This window comes from Scardinius erythrophthalmus (genome assembly GCF_964197995.2).
Source record: "Scardinius erythrophthalmus genome assembly, chromosome: 18".
Taxonomy (NCBI): domain Eukaryota; kingdom Metazoa; phylum Chordata; class Actinopteri; order Cypriniformes; family Leuciscidae; genus Scardinius; species Scardinius erythrophthalmus.
This window is the reverse complement of record NC_138238.1, coordinates 2883597-2903584: the sequence shown is the minus strand read 5'-3', so window position 1 is coordinate 2903584 and position 19988 is coordinate 2883597. Positions and strand designations below refer to the sequence as shown.

At 38.8% G+C, this 19988-nt stretch overlaps 1 protein-coding gene across 1 annotated transcript in view; it reads right to left on the bottom strand.

The window, feature by feature from the left end:
* LOC308706831 (alpha-tectorin-like) overlaps positions 1-19138 on the bottom strand; it is a gene marked incomplete at both ends in the record, with an annotated part of 30729 nt that extends 11591 nt beyond the window's left edge. The window contains 23 exons of the mRNA XM_081392697.1: positions 4255-4357; positions 5968-6130; positions 6325-6570; positions 6739-6899; positions 7777-7961; positions 8079-8198; positions 8721-8992; positions 9737-10026; positions 10119-10307; positions 10823-11032; positions 11315-11520; positions 11694-12261; positions 12340-12944; positions 13054-13618; positions 13718-14301; positions 14573-15152; positions 15239-15385; positions 15475-15728; positions 15890-16043; positions 16128-16223; positions 16351-16629; positions 16812-16954; positions 19081-19138. Of these exons, the coding sequence (XP_081248823.1) occupies positions 4255-4357; positions 5968-6130; positions 6325-6570; positions 6739-6899; positions 7777-7961; positions 8079-8198; positions 8721-8992; positions 9737-10026; positions 10119-10307; positions 10823-11032; positions 11315-11520; positions 11694-12261; positions 12340-12944; positions 13054-13618; positions 13718-14301; positions 14573-15152; positions 15239-15385; positions 15475-15728; positions 15890-16043; positions 16128-16223; positions 16351-16629; positions 16812-16954; positions 19081-19138 (6178 nt within the window). The remainder of the gene's footprint in view (positions 1-4254; positions 4358-5967; positions 6131-6324; positions 6571-6738; positions 6900-7776; positions 7962-8078; positions 8199-8720; positions 8993-9736; positions 10027-10118; positions 10308-10822; positions 11033-11314; positions 11521-11693; positions 12262-12339; positions 12945-13053; positions 13619-13717; positions 14302-14572; positions 15153-15238; positions 15386-15474; positions 15729-15889; positions 16044-16127; positions 16224-16350; positions 16630-16811; positions 16955-19080) is intronic.
* Between the last annotated feature and the right edge of the window lie 850 nt (positions 19139-19988).

Sequence of the window (19988 nt, the reverse complement as noted above, 5' to 3'; positions counted from 1 at the left end):
TTTTTTGCAATGACGTGAAACGTTATTTGGGTACTATCTCTTCTTCCAACAATGCCAAAGCTTTAAAGTCAGTTACATTGTGCACAAAGTATAATATTTATGCTTTTTTATAATGAAAACAAAAAGGGACTCGAGGCATTTCTATCTCTATTGAATTTATATTAATTTATATGTTACCACTGGATCAATTATTTTTATTATTGGATTGGATTTAAATTATTATCATTATTTTTATAATTCTATTTTTATTGTAGATTTAACTGTATTTGCTGTTATGTTCAATAAAAAAATTAAAAAAATTAAAATAAAAAAACAGCAGCAGGGCAGACAGGAGCAATCGATCAAAGCAAACCAAGCAAAGATATAAAGTTTGTCAGACATTTATTTAATTTAATGCATTTGGACGGAAATGACACGTGTGTTGCGAGGGCTTTGTTTCGCTATAATGACTGAATGCAAAACAAGCAAGTGTTTGAGATTTGAGATTTGTTACTTTCATTTTTCCACCAGTGGGTCTGATGGACCCGCTGCATGTTTGGGTTTTTAATTCAACACAATATATTTTTTATACTTACAATTACAAGCAATATAAACTGCATATATGCTTAATATTTTCTCTTTATCTTTGTTAGATCACATTTAAGAATTGCAATCCTGTGCGGGAATGGCAGGGGTAGAAACACAAAACTCACTCTTGCACTCACACTCTCTTACACGCACGCACGCACACACGCACACACACACACACACACACACACACACACACACACACACTTGGATATGTGGTTTACGGGGACTCTCCATAGGTGTAATGGTTTTTCTAATGTACAAACTGTACAATCTATCCCCCTACACTAACCCTACCCCTAAACCTACCAATCACAGAAAACTTCTGGCATTTTTTGAATTTCAAAAAACACCATTTAGTATGTTTTTTAAGCCATTTGGTTTATGAGGACACAGATTTATTAGCCCCGGGTCATTACACATCCTGTGTAATATTAATGTGTGTGTGTGTGGGTACATATGTACCAACATATGTATTTGTATACACACACACACATATACATTTACACATACTGTATAGGTAACATTTAAACTAGATGTGTCACCATGTTGATTTGGCTATCTATTCTTACTAGTTATCAAATGTGCAATGCTTTGTATATGTCAAGAGTTTTTGTTAAAGAATTGAACAGTATGGTTTGATTAATTAGTCATGACATTATTATGTCATTTACACACTCCCTTGTCAAAATGGGGATCATGACAAGTTTGAGAGAATTATAATTTTTTAACAAGCAGAATAAATGAAGATTAGTTCATTTATTATGAGTTTAAATTCACACAGTAAATCTGGCACTGATATAAAGCACATTTCATCCTCTGAATACAGTAAAGTATGAGCATCTCATGAGAAGTATACTGTTTATTTCATAACCTGATATTAAGGGTTACTTTCATTTTTACACATTTCAGAGCTTTGAGTACTTGACTGTCACCACTGCACTCTTTTTTATTTTATTTTGCATTCACACAATGGCAAATATGATGATTGCAGTTTCTGCATATTATTACAAATGGGCAAAATAATCATGTTAAAATCAGTCATAAGAATGCAGTAGATCATGTGATAAAAAGTAAAAGGGTTAAAAATTATGACGAGATAATCTAACCATCGAGACAAACAGAATGAAATGTATGAATGTACAGCATGAAACCTGAACATTATTAGCTGATCGTATACTGGCTCTCGGTGAAGCTCAAACCTCATGTATAAAAGTATTATAGAAACACGCTTAAGAGGATGAATATTGTTTAATTATTCCCTAAACAATCTCTGCTTAGCATCTCATTTAATTAAAATGGATACTAATTTGACCCAAATGTTCATCATAAGCTTTTGTATGCCTAAGGTAAATGGATGTGCAATGAAATATAAGCAAATGTATATCTGACACATTTAAAAACCTGTTATACTGAATATATTAACGGCTAAACTACAAGTTGCTCTGTGGTAAAACTAGTCGTAACCAGATTAAACAGCTCCATGTAAACTGAAGTGTTGTGGTCAACTGTACACAACATAATTAAGCTTTTCAATACACACAGATGCAGCACTATGCAGCTACTAAAGGTGTAGAAATATGACATTGTTATTTATGGTTAATATTAACATTATTATTTTTACATTAAATATTGGGTAATATTAGGGCAAACAAGTCACTTTTAAAGAGGTTGTTTTATAGTGTTTAAGATGTTTTTCATTAATTTACAAATACCATAGTTTATTATTAGTATTGTTGTTGCTATAGAAACCATAAAAGTCACGTTCATGAATTCACTGTCTCTCTTTCTGCTTGTATGTCAGTGTGTGTGTGTGTGTGTGTGCGTGCGTGCGTGCGTGTGTGTGTGTGTGTGTGGGTGTGTGTGCGTGTGCGTGTGTGTGTGTGTCAGTGATTGCCAATCACCGTAATTATTGCCAATCAGCCGCGCCTATATATTTTCATTGTTTGGTGTCTTGTGTTGTCAGATCGTTGTGAGTGTTCCCGGTGTCCTGGCCTGCTTCCAGTAGGGATGGGCAAAAGAAGCCTAGTGAGGCACTGAGGCTTTCCCCTGAATGTTTCGGGAAATGATTCGAAGCAGCAAGTGTCGTAAACAGCGGCATCTTGTGGCAGGTCAAATTTATAGCAGCCATGTTTATGAGCAGCCGAGTGCGCGGCGCCGTTGTTTTAACCATTAAACACAAATAAAAGCCTGACAACGCTAATGTTCAGTTTTCTGATCATATAATTCACATATTAAAGTGTGGCAATAAAATAAATGTAACAATTCTATTAATACTATACAGAAATAAAAAATACCAACAGAGTTGCTTGATGGTGGTCTTATTATTTTGTTTTCTATGCTGTTTATGTGTCAGAATATATGATCATGTAACATAGGTTGTAGGCTTATTTATATATATTACACACACACACACACACACACACACACACACACACACAACACATATGTAACATCATCAGTAGCTTCCAGTTCTCTTTGCTACCTTGCCTGTGTTGGTCTCTCGTTCTTTTTGTTCTGCATTCTGCCCTGCTCTCTGAAGCAGTTCATACTTTATCTTACTTTCTACTTTATCATACATATATGATAGCTCATGTTTGATAGGACTTTGCAATCTGAATCACACCATGAATATGGTCATTGACTATACTGACATACTGCTTATTGTTTATGATCAAATGTAGATATCTTCTAAGTATTTGATCTGTAATATTTTGTTGTCAAATCCAACATATTTAGTAATAGAAACACGTTCACAATATGGTATTAATAATAATAAGAACTTAAACAGTTATTACACTCTCAGTCGAGGAAAGTGTCCATAATTTGTAAAGTGTCCAACCATTTTTTTTTTTTTTTTATCATTTACCTTTTGGATCATTAAGACCCTTTTCATACATGCCTTATAATAATATAATAATAATTATAATAACTTTTTTAAAGAAAATTAATGAGAATTACTCTCTAAAATCAAGGACCACAATGGAAATAAATGAATTCAACTTTATTGTGTTATCCTTGACAAAGAATATTTTGTCTTACTTTTTACTTTTTATGTCAAATAAACTCAAAAGAAGAATATGTTGTTGTGTCAATGTCTGAACATGCAATATATCAAAGGAAAGAACAAACCCTCTGCTTTAAAAAGAAGATGGAAAAAACTCTGCATTTTAAACAAAAAGCTGAGAAAACCACATTTTTGTCAAAGACAAAATCTGGATCGGAATCAAAGCGTAGTTGGAGTAGATCGAGACCATCAACACCCCCAAAGCTTCACAGTCCTCTATCTCGTCCTGGTCAACATTTCATTCAGTAACATATGGCAGTTTTGATCTATGTATTTATGTAGTAACAATTAATGCAAATTATTAAACAATGAATCTATTATGCTTCATCAAATAACAGTTATGAAATAAAAAAATGTAGAAACCCCAAACCAGTGTGTCCAATTAAAATGTCATTGAACAATATGCATGTAAAATGTTGTGGGATTAAGCTAAAAGTGTGTCAGGACACTCATCAGAGGAACAAGTATCAGCATCAGAGAACCACACAGACAAGAAGCCTCAGATACCTTCACTTGTTCTGGGACCCACTTATCTGTGAACATACAGTGAGATGTAATGTATTCATAATAGAAACAAACAGAAACTTTTTACAATTGATTAAAATAAATGAAATGTTCACCTGTGTTCCCTTCAGACAACACCAGAGGACCCATGGATATGGAAGCACTGTCATGGAAGTCCAGAGATCTGCCCTCTCTCCGGTGGTGTCCAGAAGAACAGTCCTAATAGAGAAAAGAGCAAAATCCAGCTGTGTGAATTCCTATATCACTGAACAACAAGATAAAGGAGAGCACAATGTCTCCAGAAGAGGGCAGCCTTGAACATTAAGGACCAGATTTACTAACAGATAGAGACAAAACCTCTTTTGACATTTGTGATTTATTGTCATTTTGACGTTTCTTTAAGTGACGCTCTGGCCTCTGTAGTTGTACCTATGTCTACTTCTACTTTGTATGTGCACGGCAGTATCTATTAAGTAAAAAGTATGAGCATGGCTGTGTATTGAAGCTCTGTGTCATCATGGTGTCGGAAGTCTGTCAAGAACAGATAAAAAGTTAAGAATGGTTCAATCACCCCAAGATCGCTGGGATTATCCTAGTTCATCCCAAACATCACCTATACAGAACTCAGGAATGCTAAGCAGACTTTAATAACTGGGCAGTGCACTACTAGACGAGCCAGAGTTGAAGCCTCCTGACAGGCTCTGCTTGTAGTCAAGGAAAGGTGCAGTAAAGACGCCTCATGGAAGTGATGTCCTAGTAACCTCTCCTTCCTAGTTACACCAGTTCATTACTGTGATAGATTGTATCATTGACTAAGTTGCATACAATATTTGCTAATGTTTCTTTATTATTATTTGGATGTGAAAGTTTCATGCAAATTCCAGAGTTAAAGTAAACAGCAGTGTATAATGTTTGCAATATCTGCATATGTATGTAAAGCGATTATGTCTCCATTCTTGTTTCATACTTAGGAGGGAAGATGTAATGTATTGTCATTTTGACTTTTCTTTAAGTGACGCTCTGGCCTCTGTAGTTGTACCTATGTCCTCTCTTACTTTGTATGTGCACGGCAGTATGTATTTAGTAAAAAGTATGAGCATGACTCTGTACTGAAGCTCTGTGTCAGAAGCGTTATTTTACAACATAAAAAAATACTGTCAGGATTTAACAAAGACTCGCAGTGAATTAGTGATGAAAGGATGTGGACTTTTTTGCATATGCATTTGTAGGGGTTTATCTTTCAGACACAAAATGTATGCGAGGACAATACTATAATGAATCATGTAATGTGATTTACTAAAGTTTGTGCTAGTCAGTTTATTGGTATTTACTCCATTATTTACTGCTCCAAAAAAGCATGTCTTAACCCATTTTTCACCCGTGTTGTCAGATTACACGCACCTGATTGTCAGTGGCTCTGCTTGTTTGTAGCCCTACACAAATTCTCACACAAATTTGCATAGATTGCATTGGTTATTATGTTAATGAACTGACTGCATCCGTGTTCTTTAGTTTGTCTCACACTTATTTGACCTGTTTAGTAAATTTGGCCCTTAACCTTAAATATACCAACCTTATTTATATTAGTGTTTTATATCAATAAGGGTTATGCAGATTCATAAACCTTTGCATTTACACATCTAATTGTACTATAGATACTCCATATATGTGTGTGTGTATATATATATACTGTACAACAGACAGAGAGGGACATTGGCTATTTAATTGATATTCAACACATTGAAAAATTATTTCACAACTACAGTACTAAAGCTTCTCTTGAAAATATATCACAATTTTATGAATTATGAGAGGTTTTGTAAACTCACAGTTGAGCAGCGATTGCTTGACAGAAGGCAAAGGTGAACAGCACAGTGCAGGTAAAGCTTAGTGGAGTTTGCAGTGAAGATAAACATCCCAAAGGAGAAACGGCTGGATGTCGAGACGCCGTTCTGCAGCAGATCCACTGTGTCGTCATTTGGATTGGGACACCTGAGAATATCAATAATGACAAATTCTTTCACTTTTGTATGAACTGTTTCAAATGATCTCATGCTTTAGTTCTGAAATACTGAAAGACAAAGCATGTAAGGCAATGCTAAAAGTTTTATGAGTATTATTTATTCAAATGTTACATTGAGTTAAGGCTATAGGCTTAAAAAGAATAGAAAGAATCCCTGCTTTACTCTGAAAGGATGAGATCCCAGCGAAGGCTGTAATCAGGATCATTCACAGGTGTAGCCCAACACGTGTCCATCACCAGGGCAAACTGGCGGCTGTCGACCCCCTCAACACGAACTTCCACATGCATCTCCTGGTCGAGCTCTGCATCCACACGACCAGTGAAGGGCCGGGTAAACTCATCATCCTGATATGGAATCATCCGGACCTGATATCTGCCTTGACCAGCGGGAAGAGTCCTGTGCACAATGCTGTCGAAATAATGGATAGATCTGTGTTAAAACTACTTTGTTTTATGGGTAAAATTCTGCTTTAGGAGTAGCATATATTAAACACAAACACACAATATTCAGTTTTGGTGAACTACTCCTTTAATAACGGTAGCGTTGCTGAAATCAGAATTTGTATTTGACTCACACCTCTCCAGTGGGTTGATTTCCACATTCATGGAAAGTGTTTGTGATTGAGGATAAACACAGCTGAAAGAAAGCTTCAGGATTTTCTTTCTGCTGATGATGAGATCTTCTGACCTCGGTGTCCCCTGAATAAAGTTATCATAGATGAAGTGGGAGCCGTTAGCCTGTGGACAACAAAGAAAACATTTGTAATTTAGCCTAAAATGAATTCAAGGTATTTAAAAAAGGCAGCAGCTTTTTGCACTACAGCAGTATTTACCTTGCTCTAAGTAAAAAAGAGGTAGTTAGATGCTATTTATACTTAGTGCAAATAGTGGCAGATACTAAATTGCACCTCATATTGTAATAATACTATTATAAAACAGTCTGCAATAATAATAAATGGATGCTACCTCACTGGGACATTACTTGTCTCTGTCCCTAAAGCCCACACTACACCTTCCCCTGACCCTATCATATTGAACCTGCTGATCAGTAAAGGTCCTCGAAGGTCCAGGAAGAGAGCCATGGTTTTGAGTGTGGTAATAAGAGCTGCATGTGTCGCGTCAATGTCTCCGCCCATCCGATCAACGCGAAGACTCAACATCCAATTCAAATTATAGGCCTGTTGAAAGCTTTATTCCTACTATTAAATTAGAGTTAGTGTAAGTAGCCTCTGTCTAACTATGCACTTGGAGTAAATATAAACTTTTTTTTGTAACTCAACATTATACATATCATTTAAAACTACAAAGCCCAAAATGTATCAGTCAAGGGCTACAAATTGAATTTTTAGGATGTAGAATTGAAGAAAGTGGACACAAGTTCCAGTGTCTTTTGTGGCATTATGTTGTGTATCCTTCCCCACTGAATCTCTTCGAGACTTCTGAGAAGTCCTTCATTTTGTATTTACAGATTCAGTATCCTTACAGACCTTTCTACAGACTTCTCAAAGTCTCAAAGAGATTGCCCTAGTGGTCAGATTAAACTCTGTTGGTTGTATCAGACACTACAAATATTTACATTTTGTGTACTGAATAGTTTATACATATTTATACCTACCACAAGATTTGTACCACAGATGTGTTCATCATTATCAAAATGGAATTCCACTCTGCCATTCCGGACCGTTCCTTTGCAGCTGGGATCATTGAGGTGTAAGACATCAGCTGGAAAACCAGCCTCAAAGAGCTGACAGCGAGACACAGACATGGAGCCAGAGCTGCTTTCACAGGTTTCTGAGAACTCTGAGAGGGGATAAAAAGACCAAAAATTGTAATAACTGTTAAAAAAGAAAAAGGCAACTAATGACCGAAAAAATATATATTTATTTATGTATTTATTTATTGGTGAATGATACCAACCAAAAGAGTCCGGTTGTGGTCTGGGTTGGTCATCGTTACATAAACAGCCATAAACACCATTTTTCTTCCCACACCATTCATCCTCAGAGCAGTTGAGTTTAGAACAGGGATCTCTCACATCTAAGAGGAAAAGCACAGATAGATTAAATACAACACATTGACACTGAGTCATGCTAACAAAATCAGAGCTTAATATTCTGGTCCCCTGAATGATTATTGCTCTGTATTCCTCAAGGTTATAAATTATTCTTTCTAGTGAATTCAATGGGTCATTTCATTTTTAATAATTTCCTTTGAGATCCACAGATAGTTCACTTTCCATCCATCTGACCATAAGAATTAAATAAGGGGGGGGGGGGCTTTTAAATTGGCTTTTAAATTGTCATTATTTTCTATTAGTTTAGAAAATCAGTTAAAGGTTAGATAAAAATCAGCTCATTCATCCTCTGAATCATTTGGAACTAGTTTCTCTAAAAACAGCAACCGTAACACAGAGGACAAAAAGCAAACTTGAATCCTATGGAAAGCCCTGCTACTTTCTCTAAAGGTTAGCTTTCAGGTTAGTTCAGTAACCTACATTTTTAATGACACTGGTGACAAATATCCCAAAATAATCTGTGCTGAAATGTGATTTTGACTTACCGCACCGGAGACCCGAGCGCCATTCTGGGATCTGTGTCTCCAAGATGGCACAAGCTGTCTCGTAGGCCTCAACAGCTGAACATAGCATGCCATTTGCACGTGTGTAGAGACAGAGATCATACACACAAGAGTAGAAGTAAGGTGCCGGGTCAACGTGAAGATGGCAGTTCTGGAAGGGGCCAGTGGTGTTGGTGATGATACTACAGAGATCAGAATACCTCTGCCTGGATGGACACTCATCAATATTACCGGTCTGGTCTCTGGCACCACAGCTGAAGAATACAAAGAAACTTCAGGTCAATTATATGCTTATACTATTTCATCAGAGAGATTCTAATTTGGACACTGTGCTCAACACAATACTAACAGTAAACTAGTAAAATTGAGCATTAGCATGAAATTCATATTTGGAAGCTGTTCTCTCTATCTCTTTTTTTGGTTTCTCCTACTTGGGGTTGGCAGAGCGGAGTCATCAACAGAGCTATTCGGCACAGCTTTTACACCGGATACATAATCCTTTAAAAGCCCTTAAATGGTGTAATTCTGAGCAGCACTTAGAGTACAGTAGCTTGTGCAACCTTAGTGGCTGGGACACTCACACTTACTCTATTGGTAATCTAGTGCATCCAATTATTTGGATTTTGGGTAAAACCAGAGCACCTGAAGAAAACCCATCCTGACACAAGGAGAACATGCAAACCATATACAGTACAAAAAAGCCTCTTGGCTCAGCCTGGACATGATCCTGTCAAAAATAAACCAATGCAATGGCAATTTGTAAATGCAAATGTGTTAAATTAATGCAGAGGTTCATTCTGTCAGCAGCAAATAATTCCAACAATCCAATTCACTCTGATTGCATTCGATAGAAGCTTTAATAGCAATTGATTTACATTGCTTTACATTTACATTAACCATTTTCCCTGTCCACCACTCTATCAAAACAAACTGAGACACATTTTTGGATCACATCCAACCAGGTAAAAATGACTGTCCTAAAGTCTTGTGGTTCTTACCCTGGAATGCTGGTGTCTGATTTCCAGCTGTGGCCAAAGGAAATGTCATCAGAAGCGAGTTCTCCACTGGGCAGCACTTTGTCATCCGCAGGATTACCATTGAAATTCCCACACATTCCACATAGAGATCCAGAGAATCTTTCACTCACTCTGACTAGAAGGCTGCTATGTCCATCAAAATGGACAATGAATTCATTGAATGCATTTAGAATTACAAATCCATGATCCTCATGTACCTCTACAAGATCATTGATTTGATAGGCTGGTGTGTCAATAGCATTTCCATCAACCTGGAGGAGAATCAGAAAATAATTGCAACATAAGAAAAGAGAAATAAAGTGAAATATGTATTTATATTGGTATCAATTAAAGTGTAGCTTACCTTTACTCTCCTGTTCTGCCCAATACTGATGTGCTTATGTTGTTCATGCTGAGACAACCAAACATCCACTGCAGACACAAATGACACCACCATGTTCCCCCGGTGCCTGTTGGTGGCCACCACACGGAACTGCAGATCACTGTCCGTAACATTACCACAGGTCTGGGCAATCTCATACGAACACGTTCCCTGGTGAGATTAACACAATACACTTACCTGCGGTTTTACAGACAAGGCTTAAACCTAGTCCCAGGCTAAATGCATTTTTGAGCTGTTTTAACTGAAAGCAACTTGCACTGACATATCATAAAATATGTCAGTGCCATTGTTTTGTCTCAAGATACACACACTAAAGTTTTTTTTTTTCTAAGGCATGTTAATGAAAGCTACTTAAATGTCCTAATTAAACTAAAGCCTATTTCTGGCTTAATCTAAGCCTTGTCTGTGATGAGAGCAGGCCATAGTATTCATTATTTCTTTCACTTTCCTTCCATAAATATTTTGCAAGACATTGCATAAATTCATAAATATATGAATATTCTTCGATTTATGAAATCCATTTAAAATCCAACCCTGTTTAGATATTCTAAAACCAATAACCTTAGAATGACCTTTTTTATTTTATTTTTATTTGTCTACTGGGACACAAAACAAAAGTTAAGGTAATTGTCCGCAAAAAAAAACAGCAGTTTACCAGCTTATACCTGAAAGTGGGCCACAGCCCCATCAAAGGTGATGTAGTGGGGGTCGCCCCAGACTGTGCATGTGGACATTGGACTGAAGCAGTCACGACGTCCATTTCTGACCGCACACTCCATGGCCGCTGGGCAGAAAGTTGCAGTGCAGCGTAGATCATTTGGAGCAAAACACTGACAGCGTTGAGAGCATGTTGAATCCCAGAACTGTTCACCAATCTACAAAATCAACAATGACAACAAACTTTACCTTTCCATAACATAACATCAGTGAGTATTATTACATAAAAAATCAAATCATGGTTTCACCATGTCGTTTTTAGGAGTAATGTAAATGCAAGTTTTATGATAATGCCATCTTTTTATAATGGCAATATCACAGTTTTCTGACAAGTGTTTGAGATGATGTATGTTGCCATAAAATGCTACGGCTGTGCTTCCCCTTATCCATTGCCCTGTATAATAAGTCTTAACATAAAAACATTATATTTTAATCCTCACATGATAGTAGAATCCATCATATAAGCAGCCACATTGTTCCACTGGTACACAGAGTCCTCCACTTCTCACAAATCCCTCATCACAGAAACAACCTTCTGAGCATGTGTGTTCACAACTAGCATCGATGCTGCTGGCGCACGTGTGGCCACAGTCTGTTCCACACACCTCATAATGACTGTTTGGGATGTTTGATGAGCAGTCCATGACTGGCAATGTAGCAGAAAATATATGTACATGAAAACTAAATGCTATTAATAATATGTACAATATTAAATATTTGAGATTAAATGAAAACACAACGAGTAAGGGACATAAATAAACACTTAGTTTAATTGCACTGGTCTTTTTAAATATCTCATTCACATCTCCAGTCACTTACCACACGATGCAAGTTCTCTCCAGGGGTAGACCATGGCATTGACAGACTGACAAGCACTCACATAGGATTGGACAGAGCGACACAAGACATCATTATGGTTCCCAGAGATGCACACATCAAACACACAGTTATCAAAGTAGGCTTGTGGATCTACAGAACCATGACAGAAGCTAAAGGGGCCCTGATTGTCTCTGATGATCCCACATAAGGCTTGGGAAATCTCAGTTGTGCTCTCATCATGGCAATGGTCAGAACCGCCCTCCCCATGGTCATAATCACATGACATGTCATCCTCAACCATCCATTCTGCACCAAACTGGTTTGCTGAAGGTGCCAGAGCACCTGAAGGAGTGAGGAAGTCATCCTCCGGATGGCCATTAAAGTTACCACAGATGCCACACATAATTCCACTGTAGTCTGCTGGCACAACAATGTTTACCACCCAGGAACCACCATAAACGACATTAAAACCAAAGTCAGTGGAGACATAGACAAACTGTCCTGTGGAGTAGACAGATACTCGACCAGAGTCAAGATAGACAGGGAGGTTTCTGATCTCTTCATCAACCTAATTGAAGAAAAAGTTGAGCTTGTTTATTCAACCATTCTTATCAATAATTACATTGATTACAGTGGACTTGCTTACCTTAACAGAAGAATAACCATTCATGTCCTGTGACATGTGCACAAGATGCCCAGAGACATTGACAAAAACTTCAACAGTTATTGACACAGGCCATCCATGCCATGCTTCATTCCTTGCTTCCACTTGGAAGTGTGGTAGTCCACGAGTATCATTACATACTGTGGCCAGCACATATCGGCATGTGCCTTGAAAGTCAAAGTAGGTTCTATCAAAGGACATATAATGTGGATCTCCAGCAGCATAACAGCTACCATGTGGACGAGGATGGCAGGCATACTCCCCCTCCACCACACTGCAGACTTCTTGGTCACTGCAAGATGATGGTGTGCAACGGACATTCCCAGTGATTCCATCACAGACACACTGGAACTGGCACTCTTCACCATGCCAGAACTGTTCTCCAGGCTGCCGATAGCGGCCATGATAGTGGCAGCCGCAACCAGTGGGGGGAACACAGCGATCTCCATCCAGCACTAGTCCATCATTGCACTGGCATCCCCCCTGGCATGGCAGAGCACACTGGAAGGGAAACGAGAGGCTAGGGCAGGACGCAGGACAGGATGTGCCACACAGTTCAAAATGGGTATTTGCTGGACAGTTGGGATCTGGGATAATAAAGGCAAAATGGGATGGAAAAAGCAATGAATGATCAGAATTTTGAAGAAGATCTATACTTTGAATTCTGAAAATATTATCACATCACAAGATACTAACCACAGTGGGTGATGGTCCTCCACTCTCCAACTGCAATGCCATTCTGTTGGCAGTGTAGTGTGTACCCTCGCAGGGCTTCACATAGAGCCTCCCTGGCACCCTCCGTCCGCTCCAGCATCTGAATGCAATCTTCAATCCGCTGCCTAGGGTCTAGTGTTCTGCTGCACTCACCAAATGGTCCATCGTTCATTGCCATGATGTTGCAGAGCTCACTGAACTCGCTTCTGTTCTGATAAAGTCCTGGTTCCCAAATGTCAGCTGGGTCCTCACAGTGGGCTGACAGGGATCCGTCACGCCAACTATCAGCAAATAGCTGGGAGTCATCCAGCAGGACCCCATCCGGGCTGTAGAATTCATCATCAGTGTTTCCATTCAGGTTCCCACACAGACCTCCAAGTGTACCATTGTAAGTGGTTGGAGCTGCGATTCGGACAATGTGCGGCCAGTCAGCTCTAACGGTCACTCCAAAGTTTGTCTCCAAAACGAAACCCCTCACACTACTGTGATAGATGTGGATCTGACTGGAACCAACACTGATGGGAAGGCCAACCATCTGTCCATCCACCTGAGGACAATATAAAAGTTAATAGATCTAGCATATTAGTTTTAAATAATATAGTTAAACTGCTCCAAATAAATGACAAGCTAAGATTCTTTAGCTAACCTGTACATTGCTACCTTCTCCCAATTCAATGGAAACATGAGTTCCTCCTGCCTCAAAATTCAGGAACCTGGAAAAGTCTTGAAGGCCTCTGGGTACTTTCTCCACTGTCAAAACAAAGTATGGCAGTTGGGATGGCCCCATCACTCTTGCAAGGGTCAGTCCACAAGCTCCTGGGTATCTAAAAGTTTGTCCATCAAATGTGTGGTATGAACCCAGGCCCTCAACCGAACAGGTAGCATAACTGATGGGTCGGCAGCCCCTCACACCATTATGGAGTCCACACACCTCTGCTGGACCACACTGGTGCTGATGGCAGACCATTGACCCTCTACTGCAAACACATTGTCTCCCACAGTCCTCGTCTAACACTACTGACTGTCCCTCAGAGTAATAGAAGCCCTCAAATGTGCAGCCACAGTTCACTTCAGGCACACATTGTCCAGCACTGAGGATGTACCCATCATCACAAATACAGCTCTCTTGATTAGGCAAGGGACAGTTTATTGGGGCAGCTGGGTTACTGCAAGTTGCAGGGCAGCTTGTTCCATTAGACTCAAAATGACTGCGCTCAGGGCATAAGATTTCTGGAAATGGAAAGCAAAAATAAGAATATGCATCAAACTCTGGATCTTTTACTTTGCACAAATATTTCAGTTACATTAAAGGAACACTCCGACTTTTTGGGACTTTAGCTTATTCACCGTATCCCCCCCAGTTAGATAAGTCCATACATACCTTTTTCATCTTTTCATTATCTAACTCTGGGGGATACAGTGAATAAGCTAAAGTCCCCAAAAGTTGGTGTGTTCCTTTAAGCTGATTGCCAGACTTACTTATAATAAAGATGGCACTTACCACAAAAGCCTGGTTGTCTCCACTGTCCAAGTTGTACACCCTGCTGTTGGCATTGAGCAGAATACACATTGAGAGCCTGGCAGAGAATAGGCTGGTAACCTCCTCCTAAACAAAGATCATAGACACAGTTCTCTATGTAGGTCTGTGGTGAAAACACAGAATGGCAAGATGCAAAAGGCCCCGAAACATCTCCCAGGATTCCACAGTGATTTGTGTCCCTGTAAAGGCTCATTTCACTGCTGGTACAAACCGCACAAGCGAGACCTGTGCACCTAACATCATGGCATTCAGGATCGGTGTCCCCCTCTACCTTCCAAGAGTTGGCAAAATCAACATCTGAGCTCAAGATCTCCCCAGAGACTGAACGGAAGTCATCTTCAGGATGTAGGTTATAGTTCCCACAAAGACCACATGTGGCATTCTGATAGTCATAAGGAACAGAGATGGTGACATAGTAATATGCATCATAGGTCACTAGGAGACCAAAATCTGTGCTGATGGCCAAGGAAAACCCTGACTGATAGACTTGGATGGATCCATTGTGGAGGGTGAATGGTGTTGCTAGAAAGGTCCCATTAACCTTGACAATGTTGACAAAAAAGAAATTAGGAAGATGGATGGATAGCTGAACTCAACTCAACACTACAGCAATAAAGTGATTATTACCTTTGCCTCATAATAGTGATCTTTGACCAATTCAATTTCTTCATTATAGACAAATACTCTGACCATTCGAGTCCATGACACATGAGTACTACCCCGATGCTCATTTTTCCCCTCAATGCGATAGTACGGCAAACCATTTCCACAAGCCTAAACAATGCCAAAAATTCAGAATAAGTAAAAAAAATGTTTTTAAATCTGTTCTACAATAAATGGAAACCCATAGCAGCATTACTAACCTCAGACAGAACATATGTGCAGGTCCCTTGAAAGTGAAATATCTGATTGTCAAAGGTGTAGTAGTGAGGATCACCCGAGATGGTGCATGTTTGTCTCTGAATGTTCTGACAAGAGTATTGGAAAGCAGCTGGACGACAAGCTTGGGAATAAGTACAGGGTTCAAAGCTGCACTGGATGCCTCTTCTGGTACATGTGCATCTCTGCTGACAGGTGGAATCACTCCAAAAGGAGTCTCCCAGCTGCACTGGAAAACCTATAACAAAGAGTTTATGGATATAAACACCAAAAATAATGTGTAATTACTGGAAAGCATCACCTATGGCTAACTAGCATGATATAATTACATTGGAATAAGCCATTCATAGTCTTCCAGAAAATAGCAAATATTTCATGCAATCAGAAAATAAGTTTTACCATTAAACTGACAACCACGTGTTCCATGATCTGTTCTGAAGGCCCATCTGCCTGGCACATTGACATTGCTGCTGTATGGTAGGCGTGTGATGTCATTCTGGAGTGATCCAGTAATTGAGAAATGGTGACTTGAGTCGATGGTTTCATAACCAGCCTAATGATAAGGAAGATATTCAGATGTCTGATTATTTAGTCATAAACAGTTCAATACATCATATCAATGTCATCTTGTGCCTACCTGTACATATCGTTGCGTTGGAGCGATTGCACCGTAGTTCATTACAACAAATGAGAGATGGCCATTTGAGATCAAAACCACTTGGAAAGATGTTTCCTTAAAAACAGACAAATAATAATACTTTTTTTTTTTTTTTTTGTGAAGCAAAAAACATGTGGTATACTGATTTTTATTTTTAAATGGGCACGTGACAGTCTCCATGGTATCAAATTGTTCTACTTACTGTTCCTGAATTGGAGTAGTATGCAACTCTATCCCATGTCGCAACAAAAACCCATGAAGCAGAGAAACTCATGTCAGGGAAGTATTGGTTTATGTCTTGGGTCGCCTGTGTGAGGACACTGCCAGAGGTGTACTGTTGATATGAGATAACACCATTCCAACGGTTGTCAATATCTGTCCAGAATGGAGCAATGAGGTCTTTCCCTCCATAAGCTGGGAACTGGTATGGAGAGTAGCTGGACCATGCCCCATCAAAAGTCAAGTGTCCATTGTTGTTAACCTGAAATAGAAGAGGTCTTATTATCAGTGGAGGATACTTATAAAATATGCAAAATTATTTGCAACAGTATTTTAAACAGCAGTGAATGGTCATTTTCCCATTTATCTTTTCTCAAAGAGAGTTTATAGACATATGTATTAGACACTCATAATCCAATATCCATTTATGTCAGATTGACTTACATAAATTTGGTTGTATGTTTGCCCAAAAAATATAAATGGCTGCTGGAGGTATATAACAGATGAACTCCCATCATCAATGCGTCCATTTACTGAGTCTCCAGTTCCAAATGGATAAAATCGGCTTGTAATATTGAAGCCATTGTCTGAGAGAAACACAAAACAAAATTATTTACATGCATCACAAACCCATAATATTAATCTGATTTTCTGATGCCAATCAATAATCCTCCATATTGAAACAAAATACATCATATTACCAGTCGTAGTGTCCATGGTTGTAGTGTTTATGTTTTCTGAATCTGAAATAAATGATAATTATTAGATTTAAAAACAAAACAAAACATGATCTCTTACATAAACAAACTGCATGTTTGTTTTAGACATTTGATGACCTGCGCATTGCTGCGTTCGATAGTAATGCTGTTAAGATGGACTTTGAGAGGACCGCTTGCACCTCAACTAATGCAAGAAAACATATACAAAGAGCCTATTATCAACAGCAGCTTTGGATCCAAGCACCATTTACAGACGCCACCTCGATCTTAAATGCAGACACTTATGGTTTTGTAAGAAAGGGCAGTTTATTAGTCCCTGAGATTGTAATCTCAAAACCTGAAGGTTTGCCAGATCATTGCTCATGTGGAAATTGTGCACACAAGAATGGGTGTCCCTGTCGGGTAGCTGGTATCCGTTGTTGCAAGTACTGCAAATGCAAGGGAGGCAATAGTTGTAAAAATCCTATCACTGAATGAGCTCTCATCATCATCCCCATACCTGGACTCTGTTGTGAAAGTTTTACCTTGCAACACACGGAATAAACCTGTTGTTTTGTATTTCTCACTTCAAGTTAATGTTCCAATGATAACATTGGAAAGTCATTGTAAACATTGTGATCACCTCAGAAAATCTGTAGCTTCAAGGGTTTACATGTACGCATATTTAATTAGATATGGCCTAATTTGCATATTTTATTTTATTTTTAAGACAAAGTGTAATACAAAAAGTGTTTTTCTTAATATGAAGATTAAACTGGTAGAAATGTATGAGGATATCTATAAAGGGAAAAAAAGTCCCATTCACCTGTAGTGTGATAATAGTGTCACCTATTGTTGTCATTTTCAGGACTTTCGTCCCGGGTAGAGATTTTGGCACACATCTGACGTTGTTCAATGGGGCCATATTAGTCGATAACAGTTGAGATATTCTCCGCTAAATGAAATGCATACAAATCTTACCCAGGACCTCTCTAATATTGAATTCTGTAATTTTGAAGAAAAAAAAAAACAAAAACAGTGCACAACTTTTTGCTACGATTGAAAGACATGTTTCCTCGAAACGGTGTGCAACGGGGTTTGAGGTAAGTTTTCTCTTGTTTGGTGGGTGTATCAAAAATGTCAGACCAATTTTATTAAAGAGACAGCTTGCACAATGGGTCCAAGTAAAGTCGTTTACAAATGTGTCCGCTGCAGCTCAGTATACGCAACAATTTAACATATTAGAAGACATGTATGTTGAGTTTTATATAAAAAATATAGCATATCAACAGTGATCAGCAATAATGATAAGCCTAATACTCACAATAAAAATAATAAGGTCATATATATCATAACACAGTCTCAGAGGTAAGAATGTGATCATCCTTCACCTGAAATGTTTATCTTTTCATCCTGAAATGCGAGGCAAATGTTGGATCACAATAATTAGGAACGTACTCGGTTACTAACGTAACCTCGGTTTCTATGGATCTAGAATTGTGTCTTTATTACATGCAAGAAAATAAATGATCTGTGAGAAAAAAAAAAGGTTTGAGAGAAAAAGTTATCACACTGATAGCAAAAAAGCATTTCACGAGAGAAAAAAGAATATTTGAGAGAAAAAGTTTTCATACCAATAGCAAAAAATAATAATATTTGAGACTAAAAAAAGTTTTGAGAGAAAGTATTTTCTCAAAAAATATAAATTTGAAATTTTTTACATTATTTCTGAGAAAAAAATCTCTCTCAAAATACTTTGAAAAAAACCTCTCAAATATATATTTTTGCTATCAGTGTGAAAACATTTTCTCAAAAAAAAAAAAGTTTTTCTCTCAAAATGCTTTTCTTTTCTCTCGATGCAATTTCTTGCTGTCAGGATTTTGCTTTCACTGTGAAAATTGTGTCATTGGCCAGTCGGGTGAGCATCGTCTTGTCTTGGGAGTCGAACTGAATCATTACACCATTGTTTGGTTCACCGGCATAGATGCCGCCTCTGCCTTACGGTACGTTCACACGGGGCGTCAGCGTCAATGCTTGACGGAAGGCGTGGCTGAAGTTTGGCACTGACGCCATGGTCATAGCAGCGTCAGCCAATGAAATTTAAAATGTATCCTCAGTTTGCTGCTCTTGAACAGGATGAACGTGATTGGCTGCCGCCTGGCTACTGTATTTGCATAGAGCGATCCTATTGGCTGACGCTTCCGTCTGCGGCGCTTCACTGGCGTTGCTCGCGGCAGAAGTTGAAAAATTCTCAACTTCTGCCGCGAGCAACGCCAGTGAAGCACCGCCGACGGATCCACAATTCTTTTCGGCAACGCTTGACGTCACCCATTCAAAGTCAATGGGAAGCGTTGACGCTGACGCCCCGTGTGAACGTACCGTTAGGCCCAGGCCCGTCGCGACAAGGCAAGCAAACCAAGCAATTGTTTGGGGCCCCGAGCTGGCCTGGGGCCCCAAGACAATGACTGGTTAAGAATAAAATGCAACGACAAACTGTGTGAGCGCCCCTTTGATAGTCAATGCAGTAAAGTGCAATGACACTGTTATCGGGATCCCCCTCAAGGGGGCCCCTCTCAGTAGTCACTGACAGCAGCCAGCCAACCACGTGATCTCTGCTGCTGGCAAAATACAAAACCTCCTCGGCAGTCATCATGAAGCGGAATTATGCTTCAGGAAGCCAGAAAAGAAAGGAAGAGTAGGATAAGAAAAAACAAGATAGTAGTAAGTGATAAATTACACTGGATAAAATAGCTCTACTTGTCTTGTACAAATGGTGTAATTTTGCAGCAGGTAGGCTAGCAAAAATATGTTTATGTTAGCTACGTTACCTGCCTGACGGCAAATGCTGCTTGTAACAAACAGTTAGTGCAACTTTTTTTTCGAACGGACGGAATATGGTTACATACTATAATATGTTTTTTTA